The 21,241-nt window shown below is 50.6% G+C and overlaps 3 protein-coding genes across 3 annotated transcripts; 1 reads left to right on the forward strand and 2 right to left on the reverse strand.

Moving 5' to 3' along the window:
* Nucleotides 1-792: 792 nt before the first annotated feature.
* LOC137911959 (glycerol-3-phosphate dehydrogenase, mitochondrial-like) lies at nt 793-10,713 on the reverse strand. The gene is given in 18 exon segments (XM_068756302.1): nt 793-2,845; nt 3,968-4,066; nt 4,176-4,254; nt 4,345-4,457; nt 4,538-4,696; nt 4,764-4,895; nt 4,973-5,148; nt 5,219-5,353; nt 5,440-5,633; nt 5,944-6,088; nt 6,186-6,350; nt 7,138-7,301; nt 7,382-7,479; nt 7,583-7,707; nt 7,917-8,088; nt 9,135-9,188; nt 9,191-9,325; nt 10,640-10,713. Coding segments are annotated over 17 exon segments (2,181 nt in total). The 5' UTR covers nt 9,236-9,325; nt 10,640-10,713; the 3' UTR covers nt 793-2,719.
* Nucleotides 10,714-11,516: 803 nt separating this feature from the next.
* Nucleotides 11,517-14,241, forward strand: LOC137912085 (nuclear receptor subfamily 4 group A member 2-like). Its single transcript, XM_068756439.1, is given in 7 exon segments — nt 11,517-11,847; nt 11,850-12,250; nt 12,859-12,988; nt 13,082-13,227; nt 13,333-13,532; nt 13,624-13,802; nt 13,884-14,241. Coding segments are annotated over 7 exon segments (1,635 nt in total). The 3' UTR covers nt 14,132-14,241.
* A 2,382-nt stretch (nt 14,242-16,623) lies between these two features.
* LOC137912086 (tubulin alpha chain-like) lies at nt 16,624-19,108 on the reverse strand. The gene is made up of 4 exons (XM_068756440.1): nt 19,010-19,108; nt 17,996-18,218; nt 17,758-17,906; nt 16,624-17,666 (listed from the first exon to the last, which is right to left on the reverse strand). Exons 1-4 carry the CDS (start codon nt 19,010-19,012, stop codon nt 16,692-16,694), a joined length of 1,350 nt encoding a protein of 449 aa, XP_068612541.1. The 5' UTR covers nt 19,013-19,108; the 3' UTR covers nt 16,624-16,691.
* Between the last annotated feature and the right edge of the window lie 2,133 nt (nt 19,109-21,241).

Below are 21,241 nucleotides of genomic sequence, written 5' to 3' on the forward strand. Positions count from 1 at the left end.
CAAATAACCACGTATAAAACTCAAAGGAGCTTCCACACAAATAAAGACAGGAATGAGTGTTAAAGGTGTTTTCCTCTTTTAAATCTTTAAGGAAATTCAGGCCTATTTCTATAAATGTTTCTTAAAATTAGTCCAATCCCTCTCAGAAATGAACACGGCTGCTCACAAAGACCAATTTGATGCATATGGATAAGAAATAACCTTTCAGTTTAGGGGTGGGGGGGGCAATCGTTGAAACCCCCCCTTACGCTTTTCAATTAGTGCGACCAGGCTAATCGGGAAGGCCTGGCATCGCCGTCCCGACCCTCCAGAGGGCAGAGAGCGTTAGCGGTCATATGCTAACCACATTTCTGCCGTTATTCAATACGATTAATTGCTTCCCTGTTCTCCCGCCCTTTTCCCAGGAAGCGGCGGCCGGGCCGGCGGCGCCGCTGCAGATTGTCATTCAAATCTCGCCGTGACCTTTAGAGAGAAAAGGATGCTTTTCACCCAGTTTGCAGGCAGCCAATGGGTGACGTTCAATGTGTGTGTGTGTGTGTGTGTGTGTGTGTGTTCTCCCTTTGTGAGAAGCTGAACCTGATGCAATAATTTACTATTACAGACACACCTGCATCGTGTACGAATAAACATAAACAGAACAGGAAGTCACGGTCTGGTTGGGATTCATTTAACAACTAGCAGCACCAGTTAGCCTAGCATCTTCTTCTTCTTCCGGCTCGTATTTTAAATTCTAAATTCCTTTTTTTTTTTAAATAAATTTTAGGTATGAATGACACGAGACAAAGATTCGACAGCAACCAGATACATTTAATTAGATCATTGTTATTTTTTATAACCTGGCGACAGAAAACATAATTTTCTCTTTGAGCGCGGATTAAACTGTAATTTTAATCCAAGTCGTTCATCCCACCAGTTGGCAGTTTGGCGGCTCCTCAGTGACGAGATATTGTAGCCGACCCCCCCCCCCCCCGTGTGACACACACCCGGGTAACAGTGTTTGGTGCATGCGAGGAAAACTATGGAATGATTCTGTTCAAGCCCATAATCTGACTGTAGATCACAACATGAAGGCAACAATGAAGCGCACACACACACACACACACACACACACCCACGTATAATACAAAACAGAGCGCGGCCATGTTGGAGCAATGAAAACCAACACAGATGAATTTTGTGTTAGCGCTGGAGCACCTGCATTACATGTGAGTCAAAATGACGGAAACTGTTAAGCTAGTAAAATAAAATAACATTTTGTGGAAAAAAAAAAGTTGATACCTGAGTCTTTTTTTTGTGCGTCACGTTGTTCAAACTGAAAATTCTGCATTAAAAACACACAAACTGCACTTTGATTAATTGAACAAATGATATTAATTATAAGCGTCTAAGATGATTGATCACTTAATGAGATAAATCACTGAATTCTGCATAAAAAGCAAAACAATTACATAAAGTCCAAATTGCTTGTGGCAAATAAAAAAAAAGACTTTACTTTCACTCTCGGTGCTAAATTGGTATTAAAAATATGACTAAGTGACCACGTCTGGCGGCTCCTCCCTCCAACATGGGCCTAAACCCTGCTCTGAAAGACGCAACATACTTGAATACCTTTACATTTGTAGTATAATTTCCTCGTGTGTGGCGTCGAGAAAAAGTTCAGGCACGTCAAGGTGCAAACATATATTACATTCATACATGCTTAAATGTCCATGCTGCATTAAAAGCATGCAGGGTGTGCGTTAAAACAGCATTTAAGGCTGAACCTCTGACAGAACTCCACGTAAAAAGCATAAATAATAAAGAATTGGCTTTACATCAACTCTAAAACATTTATGTACGTCATGCTGCCCCACCTAGTAATATTCAAACATGGAAGCCTTTTCCGGATACATAATCTCCGTGGGTGCGTTCACGCCTGCGAACGGCTTACAGAGACAGGAATAAATAACACGTAAAGAAGTTTAGCCGGGATTTAAAAAAGCGCCTCGGTCAGCGACGCTTCTGAAGCCTGAAAATGTTTGTGGGCCGAGAGCAGAGCCCGGAAGCTTCTCAGGGCGCTTTAAGAACCGTTTCCAGCGCTTGTAACATGACGAGATAAGAAACAAACACGGGAATAAAAGATCTATTTTCAGTAGTTTCCCGGAAAGAACCGGTAATTTGTTCCCAATTTGAGTCTCTATTTAAATTAGGAAAATATAAATTCATAGTTGTGTATTTGTATCTTTCGGATTTTTGCTTAAAATTGATTCGTAGCATCAACCAGCAGCTGAATATTCCACATTCTAATAATTAATTGGCAAATAATTTCTAAAAATCGGTAAAAATCTCGGCGGATTTTGAGGAAAATCATATTTTAAGACGAGACTTCCTGCAGGAAACGTTCAAATCATGAAAGTATGGCCCCCCCCGTAAAAATAAAGCCGAACCGGACGCAGATTAACCGATAAATAAGATTAAAATGTTTTCTACTTGTCAGGCGGTGGAAAACAGGCGAGTCGAGGCGCCGTTTAAAATCAGAGGCACGTGATGCTGAGAGGCAATCGCTCCGGGACGGACGTACAGACAGACCGATTTGGCCAAACGCGTCCCGACATACGCTTGATTGCATTATTGTCATTCAAATCACATCATTCACACGAGACCCCCCCCACCCCTAATTATTATATTTTTTTGTCATCACCACCTTGGAGGGATGAGCGGCTGAAGATTTTCTCGGGGCTCAAACGCCGCCGCCGCTCCGGTCCACCGTCACCGGCGCCCTCTTATCCAGACTTTCCTCCGCCGACTTCAGCAGGACGGCCAGGCGGCTGCCGGACACCATCCCCTTCCTCACGGCGCTCATCAGCTGCGCGGGTGGGGGGGGTGGGAGGTGGGGGGGGGGATGAAATGGTGGACAGTAAACACAGAGGGACAGGCAAATACCCGTCGTCACCGGCGCGTCCCAGACGTTAAGGGGTGGAGGAAATGAAACCAACACCAACCGGGGGGGGGGGGGGTTCTTTACGTGTTAAAGCAGAACGAGGTGAAACTTTTCTAAGGGACGTCACCTTTAACGGCCCGGTTTTTATTCTATATTCCTCTTATCGTCCACAAATCCCACCGAGCTAAGTTTGCGTGGAAATGTTTTGGCTCCATTCGTGAATTATCCGCCCTTTGTTGTCGTTTTTTTTAAAGTTTCACGATCCTTACACGACTTTTTACCGTTACTTGCTTTGATTTAAATCCTCGCGTATTAGAGTTCAGAAAGTTTTCGTCTTTTTTGTAAGAAAAAAAAAAATATACAAAAATGTCCGCACTCTATTTTCAGCCAGCAAAAAGTTTTCCCAGCGCAGCTTTAACACTTTCCTCCGCTGTTCACCAGAGGACTCAAGTGAGAGGAAAACCCTTCTACAGTAGAGACTCGCAGGGTTGAGAGTTGGATTCCCCCCCCACCTGGGGGGCTCACACATGTACCTGGTTGCGGTCCCTAAGTCGTCCCCACGTGAAGGCCGGGCGTCCACACAAGCAGAAACAGACAGTCGTCATCAAAACGTAAACGACATGCACGATCAAACATTGAATTACTCTCAGCTGATTCGTCGACGGGATTCTATCATCCTGTTTGCTCTGCAGAAACCAGCAGGTGTCGCGCATTAATGGTTCCCCTTCCCCGTCGGCATGCGCAGCCACGCGCACGCCGAGAACATTTCTAATTACATTTTGCAAACTTTTAGAAATTGATTCCCCCCCCCCCAAATTTTTTTTACAAAAATGTTAGAGATAGAGATTTGAATATTATTGAATTTAACTTCCATGTTAATAAATTGGGGGAATTTAGCTACTCTAAATTATTTTTAAATCAAAATTAATTCTGGTTTCATGACCTAAAATTTAAAAAAAAATGAAAGCGGTAACTTCAAGGGTTAAAAGTATGCGTTTATAAAAGTGATCAGCGATCAGACCCCCCCTCCTTCACGATGTCACGTACCTGCAGGAATTCATCGATCTCAACTTGTCCGTTCTTGTTGAGGTCGACCTCATTAAGGATCTCGTGGAGCGAATTTTCATCAATGTGGACGTTGATGCTCTGCAGAGGCGGGGGGGGGAGGTGGGGGGGGGGACAGAAAACAAGAACCCGGATCAATCGCCACGTCACTCCAGACGAGAGCGCGGCAACGAGGAGGCAGAGAACTCACGTCCAGAACCTGCTGCACGTCGACGGTGGTGATGAATCCTTTGCTCTCCTTGTCGAACTTGTGGAATCGCTTCTTGTACCTGATCAACAGATGAGAATGCAGCGAGCGCCCCGCCCGGCGGTCTGCCGGCGGTCTGCCGCCGGGCGGGACGCGGCGGGCGGGGCGTTACCTGACCACTTCCTGGTAGTCCAGGTTGATCTCGGACGTCTTGGTCAGCTGCTCGGAGCGCGACCTGTAGCCCATCTCGTGGTACAGGAACTTCCTCGCCGTTTCCAGCTCCGCCTGGAGGGCGCGGAAGGAAAACGCGGAGGCGGGTTCATCTCGACCGTTAGAACGCCCCCCCCCCCCATCGCGTTCCTTACCGTCTTCCTCTCCTGGCTCCAGTCCAGCTCCTTCCCCATGATCTGCACGACGCGGGGCAGGGCTTCGTCGGCCGCCTGCACGTTCAGGAAGCCCAGCCGCGTTCGCCGGGCGATGACGTCCAGCGCCGTGCAGGCGTATTCCCTAACGGCGTAAATCACCTGAGACGGCAGCGGCGGTTTAGACGCAGGTAACGTTTTTTACCGTCGGACGAATTCCCGGCTTTACCTCGGCCTCGATGTACGGGAATTCCGACACGAGCCTTTTCCCCACGATCGGCCACCTTTGACCCGTGACCTGCGCCATTTTGGCGACGTCAAACGCCTTCCCTCCGTACGTGGAGACCAGGTGCTGAGCGACCTGCGCAGAGGACGAATGCTCAGAGGACATTTTCTCCCGTCGGTCGGGCGGTGATTTGCGGGCGTGGCCGCCTTCACCTCGTTCTCCAGGCCGTAGTCCTGCACCAGGCGGATGTACAGCGTCGGCGTCCAGCCCTTGGCGCCCTCCAGCGTCAGACCCACGGTCTTGCAGGGCTCGGCTGCGAGGCCGTGGGTTTTGATGGCGGCGTCCAGCGTCTCCTCGGCCATCGCCCTGTAGGTCGTCCACTTCCCGCCTGGATGCACAATTTGCCCGTTAATCGTTAGCGCACGCGGTTTAGCCCCTCCCCCCCCCCCCCGACTGACCGGCGATGGTGACCAGTCCGCTGCCGCTGACCGACACGATGTGGTTCCTGCAGATGGACTGCGTGTCTTTGGAGTTCGGGTCGGTCACCAGGGGACGGATGCCGCTCCACGCGGCTAACACGTCTCCGCGGCGCACTGCGGTTAGCGTAAGCACACCTCTCAGGGGCGGCTGTCGATCCCAACGATCGATCGTTTCATCGGCGGAGGAAACCGGACGGTACCTTCTATGTCCGGGCTGAGGTAGTTGCGGACCTCGCTCAGGATGAAGTTGATGTCGTCCTCCCCCGGGATCGGGTGGGGCGTGACGGCGGTGGGCGTGTCGGTCGTCCCGGCGATGGTCATCTTCTCCCAGGGCAGGAAGAAGATGACGCGGCCGTCGCTCGTGGCCGGGTCGAGCAGACCCATGTTGTCGGGGCTGGAAAGACGGATTGAAAAGCTTCGTTATGTGTTTTATGTTTTTGTTTCTTCATCTTTTCTTTTTGAAGGTTGGAGGAAGACGAGGAGAAAAGGAGGCACGAATAAACGAATTCCAGAGGCGAAAACGTAGAAATTGGGAAAACAGAGCGACGGGGAGGGGGAGGGAGGAAGAGAATTAGGCGGTTGGCATTTCCGCCTCCCTCGGGTTCCTCTCAATAAGCTTCGGCTGAACTTTAAAAAAAAAAAAAAAAAGCAGAGCGGCTCGATTCCTCCGCCGCACCCGGAGAGTCGTCTCGAAACAAGCGCACCTGTAGTAGCCGGGGATGACGATGTGGACGCCGGCGCTGGGCTGGCAGATGTTCGGCGTCTCCTGGTCGTCCATCTTCCTCACCGCGTCCGTGAACGGGCCCGTGGCGTTGATCACACACTTGGCCTTCACGTCAAACTCCTTTCCTGTGGGAGGAGGGGGCGGGGCGGGGGTGATGATGATGATGATAAAGATGAGGCAGTTTGGAGGATGCGCTCCCCCCCCCCCCCCCCCCCCCGTCACCTGTCAGGACGTCCCTGCAGCGGGCGCCGCACACCTTCTCGCCGCCGGTCTGCGGGTCGTTCGTCTTCAACAGACGCACCACCTCCGTGTAGTTGGCGAGGGCGGCGCCGTAGCGGGCGGCGGTGAGGCCGATGGCCAGATTCATGCGGGCGTCGTTGTGCTGCCCTGAGAGGAGAAGAAGAAGAAGAAGAAGAAGAAGAAGAAGAAGAAGAAGAAGAAGAAGAAGAAGAAGTTGAAACTGAAACATCTCTAATCAGGATGTCTTGTCGATGAATTCTCCTCGTAATGGATTCCCAAAGAGGAGGTTTTTGGGGCCGACTTGTTTATTTTGCACGAGTAAAATCAGCCGGTGTTGCCGTGGCAGCAGGAGGAGGAGGAGCCGCCGCCGCGGCGCGGTCGAAGACGCTCCTCGGCGCTCCGCCGGGAGAGAAGGTCAGATTTTGAAATGTCACCGCCGTGATTGTTCCAGACGGCATAATTGGAGAAAAGACGCCCCCCCCCCACCTCAAAGAAGATGAAGGCAGTGCTGGGGGGGAGGGGGGGGGGGGAATCAAACATCGCTTTTTGGAGCAAATATTATAGAAAAGGAACATTTAAAGAGAAAAAGAGATTTTATTTGAGTTTAAAATAATTATTAAAATCAGGCGTAAACTGCATGTTTAAAAAAAAAAAAAAAAAACATTCCTCGCGCTCAGCCGGACGCTCGGCCGTATGTTCGGTCCAGCGCCGCCCTCTTCCATGAGGGGGCGGCGTGCCAGCCCGCCAACACGCTCCGTTCAGGGGCCGGCGGAGATGAAAAGGCCGCGGGGCCGGATTTATCTTTTGCCATTTCTCCACAATTCCTATCGTATCGCGAATTTCAGGATGGGGCCGATTAAAAGTGACGAGGAATAAAATGTCAGAATCACGTCTAATATAAACAGAAAGCCCCCCCCGGCGAGCCCCGACTCACCGTCGTAGTAGACGATGGCCCCCACCAGCTTGTCCCGCTTCAGCATGGGGAAGAGCTCCAAGGCCTTGGTCTTACTGAGGACGTAGCTGCTCTTCAGGCACTGGACCCCCGACACCAAGTCGTACATCTTGATCCCCGCCCAGTAGTAAGGCAGCTGCCACCATCTTGGAGAACAGCGCTGCGGTTTGTTTTGTTTTGTTTTTTTAAACCATCAACAACGCCGGAAGCGGCGCCGTTTCCTTACTTGTAAACAGGAAGCATGATGGGTAAAGGTGCAGACAGGTGAGGCGCGATCTCCAGCAGGTTGGCCCGCTCGTGGAGGGCTTCTTTCACCATCGTGTACTGTCGTCGGCACGGGAACGGGGGGGGGAGGAAGGTGAGGAGAGAGCGAGGGAGAGAAAGCGGACGGAGAAAGAGAGGAAGGAAGGAAGGAAGGAGGGAGAACCTGTTCGTAGTCCAGCTTCATGATGGCTTTCTGGAGGTAGCGGACGCCGCCGTGGATCAGCTTGGTGCTCCGACTGCTCGTCCCCGAGGAGAAGTCGCTCCTCTCCACCAGGGCGGTCTTGAGGTCTGCGGGAGAAAATATTTAAAGAGCGACGCAGTTTCTCTCGTTTCTTCGGCCCATTTTTATTATTCTGGTATTAATAAGGATCACAGGCATGAAAATGAATATAAATAATGGTTTACTCCACTTTTTAACATTACCAGGGGGCTGCCTGGCAGGAAAAAAAAAGGGTGTGAAGGCAGGAAAAAAAAGGGTGTGAAGGGGCGGAGCTTACTCCGCGTGGCAGCGTCTAAGGCGCATCCCACTCCGCTGGCCCCGCCTCCGATAACCAGGACGTCAAACTCATCGCCGTCCCGCAGCCTGTCGAGCTGGGCCTGCCGGGAGGGAAGCTCGTCCGCGAAGGGCGCCTTCAGCCGCGCTTCCGCCGCCACGCGGGCCAAACGAGTCTGGGTACGCAGCATCGAGGCAATTAGCACAACGATGCTAACGTTTAAAAAAACACGAGAGCATTCCGAGGTGTTCACATCGTTCGGACGCGTCGCAAAAATGACACGAGGAGACGAAAAATGAAAGGAATCACATCTCCACTCTGATGAGGGTGAACGGAACGCGGGTTTGATTTTTCAAGCTAAATGATTACATCAAGCTGCTTTGAAGCGAAAGCGGGAAATTTGACTTGCAATGGAGGCGGCCGCTTGGAGTTTAGTGTCTGCGGCCACAAACAAGACAATGATACATAATCATAGTCTGTTTTTCATGATGCGCACAGACGAACGCCTCCGCGCCCCCCCCCCCCCCCTGTAATCAAGTTAAGGCACCAATCGGGCCGCTTGCGTGCGAACTTCTCCAAGCCACATGCCTTTTTAGGAAAATGGAGACGAGACGGACATTCATCTAATCAGCATTTGCAATTACTGGGATTAGAGCCATGCACGATTACAACTATAATTAGATCTCATCGGGTCGACTTCTTTGCTTACCGCTCCGGGCTTCGGTGGAGGGGACGGACGACGGGCGACGGGCGAGGGGAGACATTAGCGCAACGGGACACAAACAAAAGTTCACGTTAGGTGGTATGGTCAAGTTAAAAGTCTGAGGCGTGTTTGAAAATAAGCCCCGAGTCGGGTCAGAGGTCGTCCGAAAACGATGCCTCGGCAGAGACAATAAAAAAAAAAAGTACTGGTTTACAGGAGGAGCACAAAAAAAAAAACGTGTACGAACGCCGTCAAGAACTAAAGGAGAAGGTGCATCAGATGTTTCTTCAGAGGAAAAGGCGTGGTTTTATTTTGAAAAGCCAAAGAAAAACTGACAGGAAGTGAAAGACACACAGTTTGCTCGAATGATGGTGAAATAAATCTGCCGTTTAGGCGGCGTTCACGCTCGCGGGGCTGAACGCACATTCCAGAATCTAGATGGGACTTGTTCGGAACGGAACTCCATTTTATATTTCTATTTGTCAAATGATGTGACGCCGTCCGCCCCCCCCGCTCACCTGCTTCTTCCGGTACCCAATCAGCTGCGAGACGCCGAAAACCGTGGCAACCGCCCGCCGCCGAGGATCGCCGTTCGCTTCAGAGCCTTCCTGAACGCCATGCCGGAGGCCCTGAGGAGGAGAAAGCAAAGTGCAGCGAGGAGGCGGAGCAACGAGATCCAAGGTTGCGAGTCCCGGATTGACGGGCGATCCTGCGAGGGGAAAGACACGGAAGACGGAGAAAGTAAGGGTGGTGGGAGGATCCAAAAAGCTGCAACAGGTGTGTCTATGGCGCCTGTTGCAGACGGAACACCTTCGTTCTTTAAAAATAAATATTGAAATGCCAGATATTGAATATTTTAATGATTTAAAAACGTCAATTAAATCGGCGAATTGCGCAATTGGTAAATGACATTCGGCTTCCTTTGAGTTGAAAAGTTCTGTGAGCTCAGGAGGAACCCGGTTTCACGCGGAGTCGGATTTGGGCGTCTGAATACCGAAATACGACACCGTCTGCTTTGCAGTAAACAACAAATGGATCGTCTCCTTTAGAATCAAGCCGGATTTATCTGTCGTTTAATTATTAAGCGACCGCTCGGATATACGGTTCCCACAGTCTCAGAACAACCGTGTAAAGAACCGGAAACACGATACCGGGGCTCTGGCAAAAGCCTCAACACCCCCCCCCCCCCCCTTCCCCTTCCTGGAACAGCCGGGAGAAGCATTCAGCACTCTGAATAAAGGTTTCCAGGGAGCGACGCACACGAATCGATGATTCAAATGCGCGCTGTAAACTATGGAACGTAAAGAAATCTCGCTCGTGGCGTACAACTGACGGGAAAGGTTATAAAGGTCAAAACGCGCACGGCCCTGAGGACGTGCAGTATTTGGACTGGAACAGGCCGATGGATCCAGTTAATCCAGCTGAACCAGAACTGATCCGGGACAATCAGAGAGTGCACCTTCATTAGGCGCATCGTGACTCAGCAGATTCCTGGTTGGTGTGTAAAGATTAGTGTTTCCACGCGTGACGTTCTTTTTTCTTCCTCTTTTATACTTTTATGCCGGTCGATGATATGTAAATTCCGCTTGCGGTGTTTCCCCCCCCCGTTACCTTTGAACGCTTAAACGCAGGTGGAGGCGTGTCGATTATGACGTCAGGCGAACCACACCCAATAGGGAAGTTCAAGCTAAAGCTAATCAATGCTTTGGGTTAAGTAGAACCAGCTAGCCTCGTCTTAACTGTCACGGTTTGTATATATTTTTTTATTTTTTTAAAGAACGGGTCACACGGGAAGCAGAGCGGGACAATAAACACTTATTTTACATGTCGAAATAATCCAAATATAGCCGTGAACTTGGCACGTCCTTAGCGGAACTACGGAGAACAGGTCGCCGCAGAGCGCCTAGCAAAAACTCGAAGATGTTGCGGGCGCTTCCGTTTGCCGAAACGCCCCCAAAAACAAAGAGTTAAATAGTTTAGAAAGATTCTAGAATGTCCTAAAACAACATTCACGCTCACTTACAGGATATCTTGCTTTGCGGGCGAGTTAAATTCGCTCTCGGCGACGCAGGGGCGGCGTCGGGGGGGGCTGAGTTAGCTTTGCTGTTTGACAGGACGACCAGGAAACTCCAAGGCGTGACTGACGTAGCCGGGAGCCAATAGGAACGCAGAAGTCCGCAAAAACGCTTGTCCAATGGCGTTCTGGAAGGAGGCGGTCCCGGGATGTTGACGTATGACGTAGGGTGATGTTGCGCAACCTGACTCCGCCCCCTTCTGGATCATAATAAAGAGACAGGAATGCACCAGCTGTCGTTTTCTCTGTCTTTACGCATTGGGCGCGAAGGAATAAATAAAAACGATAACATCTTAAAGCGTCGGCTTTATGCTAAACATTTATTTTAAGCTTTAACATATATTTTAAGCCACTCATGACTTGAAATGTCACATATGTCCACATCTTCTCTATCAAATCCAAATACGCTTGTTCTGCAAATAAGAATAAAATACTTAATAATGCATTACAAAACTGCATATATCCCCCCCCTCTCCCACGCGCGTTCTCGTTACACTCCGCCCTTCCTTGTCTCGTGCGTGTGACGTTTTTTCCCCACGAGGGAGCGCGCCACATAAACAAAAGCACGTTGCGGCGCCTCTGTACAAGCCTGTCGTCACTCGATCCATGGCAACGGGAAGATGGAACCGTTTGATCCTGTCCTCCTGCACTGGATGGAGGGCTGATGCATTGCGTCCTCGACTTTTTTTTTTTTCTTTTTTAATTTTTAACAAGTAAAGACAACTAAAGCGTAAAAGGTAATAAATAAAGTCGGCGCGCGTTTTTGTTTATGGATTAAAATTCCCCTTCAAGAAAGCAACTTTTAATATTGTGTTAAAAGCGCAGCATGCCGTGCGTCCAGACCCAGAACGGCTCCTCTCCACCAGGAGCCAGCCCAGCCTTCCAGCGCGCCGGCGGGGAGCGCAGCAGCAGCGGCGGCGGCTGCGACTTCCTCACCCCGGAGTTCGTCAAGTTCAGCATGGACCTCACCAACAGCGAGGTCTCCGCTGCGACGTCGGGAGCCGCGTTTGGCCCCCCGGGCGACACCTGCAGCTCCGCGTACGACGCGAAGCCGCCGTGTCTGTTCCAAATGCCGTGCGTAAAAGCGGAAGATGCGCGATGGCAGCCGCATCAGCGCCACCGTCACCAGCCGGAGGAGCCGCGGCTCTCCTCTCCGGCTGCGTTTATTACTACCGGGCTCCGTCGCCGCGCGCACCCACCGCGTCCGCGTTCCAAACGCCACCGGGACATTTATGGGAAGACTCCGGGCCAGACTATTGGACGGCGGCGCACAAGAAAGGCGCGCTGTCCAGATTGTCGCTGTTTTCTCTCAAGCAGGCGCAGCAGCAGAGCGCGTCCCTCCGCGCGTCCGTGGACCCGGACGCGTGCGGGACGCGGCAGCAGCATCCCGGAGTGGGCTTTCCCCACCATCCGCCTCTCAGCCTCACGCACGGGCATCGCTTTGCGCACTACCGAGGTTCTTCCGCGAGCGCGGAAGGGCTTTGCGCGGTGTGCGGCGACAACGCGGCGTGCCAGCACTACGGCGTGCGCACCTGCGAGGGCTGCAAGGGCTTCTTCAAGGTTTGTGAGTTTCAAATCAAAGCATGCACGCACGCAAAAAAATGAACTGGAGGGGTAACGTGATGACGTCATTATTATTATTATTAATAAAGAGTTTTAGATGGATGGATGGATTTTGACCACTTCTACCCAATAATGAAATAATAAAATCCACTGGCTGACCTCTTGACCCGTCCCTGTTCGGGGGCAAACGTCGAAAATTAACCGGCGTGCCATGAATAAAATCCTTCCCTTTCTGCTCCCTGAAGGATATTCTCAGGGGGGGGCAGGGGGGGGCAATTGTCCAAATTATGACCGACCACGACTTCGTGTTTACCCAGACTGGCCTGTCCGCCATTCTGAATGCCTTATCCTGCCTCAGAGGAGCTAAAAGCTGCTCTTACATTTCTGATGACCATTTAAAGGTTATTTACTCGTCCTTTTTGTCGAATCATTCCCAAAAGAGAGAGGATCACTTTGTTCTATAGACCCCCCCCCCCCCCCCCCCTTTGGTACACCATAGATCTACACCAGACCAATTTTTTTTTCTTTTAAAACGCCGAAAGTACATCCAAGATGAAAACCAGATCATCATCATTACGCTACGTTGCTTTTTTCCTTCAACGCAGCGCACCGTCCAAAAACACGCCAGATACGCGTGTCTGGCCGCCAAAAGCTGCCCGGTGGACAAACGCAGGAGGAACCGCTGCCAATATTGCCGCTTCCAGAAGTGCCTCGCGGTGGGGATGGTCAAAGAAGGTGAGCCTCAAAAAAAAACCTTAAAAATGACATTTTTCACGCCAACGCCGGAGCTGAAAAGCGTCTTCTGCCGCCCGCCTCGCTTTGGACCAGTGGTGAGGACAGATGGCCTGAAAGGTCGCAGGGGTCGCCTGCCGTCCAAACCGAAGGCCTCTTCGCCTGCCGGCGCCCTCCTGAGCGCCCTCATCAGGGCGCACGTGGAATCGAACCCGCCGCCTTCTCTTCTTGACTGCTTCAAAGTAAGAATCTTTTTTTTTTTTTGGGGGGGGGGGGGGGGGGGGGGCATTGCTTCACCCTTTCGGATCGTAACAGAGTCCGTCGTGTCTTCTCATCCGACGCTGCAGTTCAGGGAGAGTCCAGGACGAGCGCCCGGAGACGACGCCCAGCACGTGCGGCGGTTTTACGACCTCCTGACCAGATCGATGGACGTGATTCGCGGTTGGGCGCAGAAGATCCCGGGCTTCGCCTCCCTGCCCAAACACGACCAGGACCTCCTCTTCTACTCTGCTTTCCTGGAGCTCTTCGTCCTGCGATTGTCCTACAGGTCATTTTCCTGCTGTTTGTGAGAGATCTCTTTTGGGGGGGGGGGGGGGGGGGGAGTCCGCCTCCATCGGAAGCTGTTCAAACTCTTTCAGGTCCAATCCGGAGGAAGGGGAACTGATCTTCTGCGACGGTTCCGTTTGGCACCGGCTCCAGTGCCTCCGGGGCTTCGGCGAGTGGATCGACGGCATCGTGGAATTCTCCAGCAACCTGCAGAGGATGAACCTGGACGTGTCCACCTTCTCCTGCATATGCTCCCTCGCCTTGGTCACCGGTAAGAGACCCTCGGGACGACGTCCTCCCGAGCTTCCGCACGCCGCCATTTTGAAATCCGACGCCTTCGGTTCGCCCGCAGAGAGACACGGGCTGAAGGAGTCGAGGAAGGTGGTCGAGCTGCAGAACGACATCCTGGGATGCTTGAGGGACGGCGACGGAGGGACGGACATCCGGTCCGACCGTTTATCCGGGCTTTTGGGAAAGCTGCGCGATCTGCGCACCCTGTGCGTCCAAGGCCTGCAGAGGATATTCTATTTGAAGCTGGAGGATTTGGTGCCACCACCCGCCACGATCGATAAGTTATTCCTGGATACGCTGCCGTTTTAGAGACGCGTACGATAACGGCGAATGGGGGGGGGGGCTTTTCTTTTTAAGTAATTTATGTGGATACTTGTGATTCAAACCTTCCTGTAATTTTCTTTCCACTTTATGACCTTTATATTGGCTCCTTGTTCATGAAAAGATAGAAATGCTTTGTGGTTTATGTAATAGCCTGTTGTGTCGTCAGAGATAAATGTCTGTGTTTGTTTTAGTAAATAAATGTTACACCTATAGTCTCTTTTTTGTGTGAATTTCCTTATAATAGTTATCTTACAGTGAAAAAGTTAATGTAATTTCCTCTTTATTCGTGAAGATAAATGTAAAAATTATTTGCTTTTATGAGTAAATTAAATATTGAAAACTTTGCATAACGTTTGTATGCTTTAATCTACTATTTAAACTTTATTTTGTAATCCTGTCTTTTCCCCAATTCAATAAATTTCCTTCTCCCGATCTAATACTTTACTCTGCTATACAGGGGAGGCATTAATGCACTTTATTTGATCAGGTGTCATCAAAAATGTCATCTTAAAAAGAGACATAACTATTAAAGCAATTAAAAATACAGATAAAGATATAAGATACAGTATCTTGTAAAAAGCTAAAAGTAAAAATTTATTTGATCATTTTTGACATTTTTGAGTAAAAAAAAAAGGAAAGTAATTAAACTGCATCGATGACGACAAAGCTAGGCGTGCGTGTTGTGCATAAAGGTCAAAGGGCACGGTAACCCTGGTTGACATTTACAAAAGCCCTTTGGCTAAATTTTAAAGTCCATTTCTGCATGTCGCTTGTTCAAAAAGATCACGTTGTAACGCTAAAGCCTGCAAGCCTGGATCGGAATAAAAAAAATCCGTGTTTGGAAGTGTCAAATTCTGGATTTGACGGAAAAATAGATTTTGTACTCGGGGGGGGGGGGGGGGGGGGGTTAGGGTTAGGGTTAGATCGATGCTCCTAATAAGGTTTCAATAGGCCTGCGGATCAATGGCGGAGGCTGGAGATGAATCAATAACGGTATCGGAGATGGACCCAATTTGTTCTGATGATGATGATGATGACTGACAGGAAGGGGGGGGGGGGGGGTCACCACTGTACTGCAGATGTGTTGAAATAGAAGGTAAAACCTTCCATTTACAGTTTCTAACCGTAATTAACGCTTTGATTTTCATTTCATTTCAAAAATACGCAGTTCAGTACTGCATATTTTATTCCGCAGCACAATACGCTGATCGCGTGTTTTGCGAGTTCCATTTTATTTGAATAATAAACGAGTAAAATATTTGGAAATGTGCTGCCAAAAACTGATTATTTTGACAGAACTATCCCAGGAATATCAAAGCGACACGAGGAGGCCCTTAAATAAATATTTACATGTGCAAACACCTTATCTGACATCTTCACCCCCCCCTCTGGGGTCTTGTCACCATCAACAACTCATCATGGGGGGGGGGGGGGGGGAGATTGGGGCTATAAATGCCGCACAGAAACATCAAGTAGTTTCATCTGGAGAGCACGATTTGCCGGATTCCCCCCCCCCCCCCCCCGGAGGCTCTGCCGGGCCGACTTTGATCTCCGCACCCGTCCGAGCTTTTCACCTTATCAGCGCCGGCCCAGAGGCCCCCCAGCATCAAGGTGGACTCGCAGGCCGGGTCACCGAATACTCCCGACATGTAATCCATTACAGACGATCGGACGCTCCGGTTGGCTTCTGTCATCTTAAACGGAACACAAGCCAAAGAAAATCAGAATTATTTCATAATTTATCGTTCCTAAATATTCATTTGGGTCCCCTCAGCATCCGGCTCCAAACAAGAGTAATTGGAAGGGATTGAAGTTCCTCATTCCTGAGGTCAAACCCTTCAGGGAGTCGCCAGGCTGCTTGAAATTAGCATGTTTTACTCGTAAACACTTGAACCGAAGTGGATCGGAACATCTCGACAGTCCAGAGCCGATTTAAAAATCAGGATCGGCTGCGTTTAAGGATGAAATATTGAGATTAAACTCTCGATTATTACTGAAAGGAGTCGAGGAAGGAAAGTCGGGCCGGTTCTCAGAAGCGAGGAAGACGTAGAAGAGAAGAAGAAATCTCAGATGAGAAAAAAAAAAAAAAAAAGATCTCTTATCCGTCCATCTCTCCATTTTGGAAAAAAAAAAAAGCTGGTTTGGAGAGGCGTTTGAAGAGGAAAGAGCGGTTCGGGGGATGAAGATGGGCTCCCAGGGGGGGGGTGGGGGGGGGGTGTTTGAGGATTATGAGAACGTTCACGTTCAGCGCCAAAGGCCCCAATCAGATGGGCTTCTGAAGGCTCCTGGATCAGAAGAGTGATGGACAGGTGAAGCGTGGTGGTTAGCCAACAGCGCCGTCTGGTGGCGACAACCTGAATTGCAATGTTATGCGAGGCAGCGGAACAGCAGCAGGATATTTATTACACTTTGATTACTATCCCGAATATTTAATTAATGGAAATAAAGACTCTTCAGCTGTTTAATTTAATCTTCGGACCCTTTTATTAGCAAGCCGTTAACATTTCCCTGAACGCGGACCCCCACGCCTCCGCTCCCCCCGCTCTTAATACTCCTCTCCTTCTTCGTCCTCCTCGAACGACTCGATGCCGACCTCTTCGTAGTCCTTCTCCAGGGCGGCCATGTCCTCCCTGGCCTCCGAGAACTCGCCCTCCTCCATCCCCTCGCCGACGTACCAGTGGACGAAGGCCCGCTTGGCGTACATCAGGTCGAACTTGTGGTCCAGCCGCGCCCAGGCCTCGGCGATGGCGGTGGTGTTGCTGAGCATGCACACCGCCCGCTCCACCTTGGCCAGGTCCCCCCCGGGGACCACGGACGGGGGCTGGTAGTTGATGCCCACCTTGAAGCCCGTGGGGCACCAGTCCACGAACTGGATGGAGCGCTTGGTCTTGATGGCGCAGATGGCCCCGTTGACGTCTTTGGGCACCACGTCGCCGCGGTACAGCAGGCAGCACGCCATGTACTTGCCGTGGCGGGGGTCGCACTTCACCATCTGATTGGCCGGCTCGAAGCAGGCGTTGGTGATGTCGGCCACGGTGAGCTGCTCGTGGTAGGCCTTCTCCGCCGAGATCACCGGCGCGTAGGTGGCCAGCGGGAAGTGGATGCGAGGGTAGGGCACCAGGTTGGTCTGGAACTCCGTCAGGTCGACGTTCAGGGCGCCGTCGAAGCGCAGCGAGGCGGTGATGGACGACACGATCTGGCTGATGAGGCGGTTCAGGTTGGTGTACGTCGGCCGGGCGATGTCCAGGTTCCTGCGGCAGATGTCGTAGATGGCCTCGTTGTCCACCATGAAGGCGCAGTCGGAGTGCTCCAGGGTGGTGTGGGTGGTCAGGACGGCGTTGTACGGCTCCACCACGGCCGTGGACACCTGGGGGGCCGGGTAGATGGCGAACTCCAGCTTGGATTTCTTACCGAAATCCACCGAGAGGCGCTCCAGGAGGAGGGAGGTGAAACCGGATCCGGTTCCTCCCCCGAAGGAATGGAAGACGAGGAAACCCTGCAGCCCCGTGCACTGGTCCGCCTGGGGGGGGGAGGGGCGGAGCTCAGGAAACGATCCGAAGGTGAAAATTAAAAAACGACACATTCTGGTCGTCTCCCAAATCCCTTCTCACCAGCTTGCGGACTCTCTCCAGGACGGCGTCGATGTGCTCCTTCCCGACCGTGTAGTGGCCGCGGGCGTAGTTGTTGGCGGCGTCCTCCTTGCCCGAGATCAGCTGCTCGGGGTGGAAGAGCTGGCGGTACGACCCCGTGCGGACTTCGTCTGAAACGGAGCAAAGGGGCGGGGGGGGGGGGGTCATTTATTTATTGTTGCCCCTGAAGCTTGGGGGGGGGGGGGAAACGTCGACGCACCGATCACAGTGGGCTCCAGGTCGACCAAGATGGCCCTGGGGACGTATTTCCCGGCGGCGGTCTCGCTGAAGAAGGTGGTGAAGGAGTCGTCGTGGGGCTTGGCGGGGTCCTTGGCGGGCATCCGGCCGTCCGGCTCGATGCCGTGCTCCAGGCAGTACAGCTCCCAGCAGGTGTTGCCCATCTGGACGCCGGCCTGGCCGACGTGGATGGAGATACACTCGCGCTGCGGCGGTGGCGGCGGGGGGGGGAATAAGAGTCTTCATTCAAACTGGAGCCCGGCTGAGGAACGCTAAACGCTCGTGGCTCAGAAGAGGCAATGCTGTCGAACCCGTTTAGCTAACGGGCTAATCGAACTAACGGCTTTTGCAACGGGAGCAAAGGAGACGCAAATGTTGCGTGAAGGCAAACTCACACGTTCCACGTTCGGCGATGGCTAATCTTTTTTTTTTTTTATATATATATTTTTTTTTTGAGCTGAAAAAGCCAATACATTTGAAATGTAATTCTTTATTCCCGCCCAAAGAGGGCGGGGCCTAGCATCAAAGGGCGTGGACTCACTTTGTATTTCGCCAAAAGGCTCAGCAAACATTACGACACAACCTTGTGCGTTACGGATGTCGATAAAAGTCAACTTCCTGAACTCATGACTGAAAATGGGTGGGGGCCGGGGGGGGGGGGGTCATCATGTGCCCGGCTTCATGTTACAAACGTGAAATATGCGTTATGGTGGCGTGTCCCGCTTCACACGTCATCGGCAGAAAAACAAGCCCGCCATTCGACAGGCAGCCCTTCCCAGCGCCCGAATGAAAACAGTTACCCTTCGACGGAGGAGGTTTCTCAGGCACAACTTTATGTTTCTCATAGTAAAAAAATAAATAAATACTTTTATTCACTATAAAGTTATTTTCAAAAGTAGAAACGAGATTTTTTTTTTTTTAAAGTTCACGAGGTCATAAAACATTACGAAAGTTACTTACTGGTGTTATAAAACAGTAATAACGGGTTAATACTCACCATCGTGCTGCTTCAAATGTCCTTTCAGGAAAGAGGTAAAAACTTGTAGGCGCTCACAGTCCACCTATTACGAGATCTCTGTGAATGAAGTCCTGCCGGACGTGACGCGCTGACTTTTACACTTTCTACAGGAGGGCGGGAGGGGGAGCTTCCGGTTTGACCCCTCCAGAGTAAAAGCAGCACACAGACGCAGGTTCTTTACAGTGACGCAATGTATTGCTGTATTTTTACGACTCTACTCACAATTATATCCAGGTTCCATCTAAAAGAAGAAAACGCTTAAAATACCGAATACGAAACAAAAAATTTAACTTCTCCTGAAAAAAGGAAGACAAAGCTTTACGAGCCTGGGGAGAATTACTAGCCATACCTGAATATTATTTATTCAACACTAGTCTATCGTCTGACATTTCGTAAACCACAGGCTGCTGCTGCTGCTGTAATATTTATGGATTTTATTGCAGCTGCGAGAAGAACTTCTTCAGTGTTACAAAGCTTCTTGATCTAATGAGTATTTTTCACTACGGATTATATTCTCAATGAAAAAAATACTGGTAACATCAAAACCCACGTGTGCAATGCGAATTTCCCCCACCAGATGACAGTGTGGTGTCACTTATAATAAATATTTCACAGCTCAGGTGACAGCCATGTCCAGTTAAAGATAAAGCGCAGACAAACTGAAGTTGCCTCTGAACCCCCCCCCCCCCCCCATTCCTCAGTGGACAGGACCTTCACATTGCTTCCCTAATTACTTTGAGATTATTAAAGCTTGATTAAGCAGAATCCAGACAGTGGGTTTGTAAAGGTGGTGGAAAAAGTGACGCCGAAGGACGGAAGGATTTAGCGCTCCTGCTGAGTTTTCCCCCCGACGACCTCGCCTGCAAAATATGACAAAGAGAAGTTAAAAGCGGTTTGTCTCCTGCATCCATAGTTCAGGGCGAGGACGCCAAACGCGCAAGAACTGCACTTACAAAGTCAGTAGAGTCTCTGAAGGGATTTTATTAAGTATTCCTTTGTGTGTTGAGAAAACACAAACTGAAACAGTTTTTTTTTTTTTTAAATATTAAAACAAGAAAAACACACATTGCTTTTCTTTACTCGTCCCTCCCGACAGCGTTTCCCTCCGGCAGAAAGACAAATGAAAGTCACAGCAGAAACAACAAGCGTGGCGATACACAGGTTTTTTCGACTTGGACTCATTGTGATGTTAAGTACTTCATCTTTTTTCTTTTTATCTTCACGTTTTTACGCCGAGGGCGTTCGTTCACCTCTGCGAGTAACGGCACCGGTTGATGCTCCGTGTTGCCATAACACTTGACGACGCCTTTTATTGCAGTGCTTTGTGGGTAAATGTCGACACAGCAAAGAAAAATGTACAAAATGTAGAAAATGAAAAAGGCTAGCGAGTCAGCCGTTTGGAAGAATCCCCAGCCGTCCATCGCCATGGATACGAGTCGTTAAAATAGTCATTTCTTTAGAGCAGGGGTCCCCAAACTACGGCCCGCGGGCCGGATCCGGCCCATTTCCACATTTGGCCTGGCCCCCTGAACAATACCAGAGACCCAAAATAAAATTTACTTATTTTCCTTTCCATACAACATTTTATTTTTTAATGACTGTCACATACGGCCAGAAAGTTAATGTTCCGATGTTCTGTAATATCAACTTACCGTATTTTCACGGTAAGATGCACGTAAATGTCTTAAATTGTCTTCTAAATTTGCCGAACGTCCTATCGTCCACGCGTCCTATGTTTTGTTGTAAGGCGGACTCCGTCGCCTCGCGGAGTGATACGTACCGATGCTGTCCTTCAGCATAGTATTATAGTCAGGCGCCTCGCGGAGCGATACGTACCGATGCTGTCCTTCAACATAGTATTATGGCGTGCTAACGAAGCAGAGGAGGCTGTCGGCCCCACAGCAGAACACGGGAATAGAGCAGCGGAGAGAGGATCCAGCATTAATGGATCCATGGAGGAAGAGTTGGAAGCAAGGAGAAGGTCATACGGTCGTGAAAATACGGTATGATAAAAGGGCACGTTTCCTGGCATAGTTGGCAGGGGGGCAAAATGGCCCTGGTATCGAATCCCACTACGGGAATGAGGTGGAGCAGGGGCAACAGGGCGGGCCCTAGGCCTACCCCGCCGCCCCCGCGCCACCCCCACTCCCACAGTTGGATGCGAACCCAGTTCCTCCGGCTGTGAGTCGGTAACCCTACCGACCACGCCAC

The sequence above is a fragment of the Brachionichthys hirsutus genome, chromosome 24 (assembly GCF_040956055.1).
Source record: "Brachionichthys hirsutus isolate HB-005 chromosome 24, CSIRO-AGI_Bhir_v1, whole genome shotgun sequence".
NCBI classification, from domain to species: Eukaryota; Metazoa; Chordata; class Actinopteri; order Lophiiformes; family Brachionichthyidae; genus Brachionichthys; species Brachionichthys hirsutus.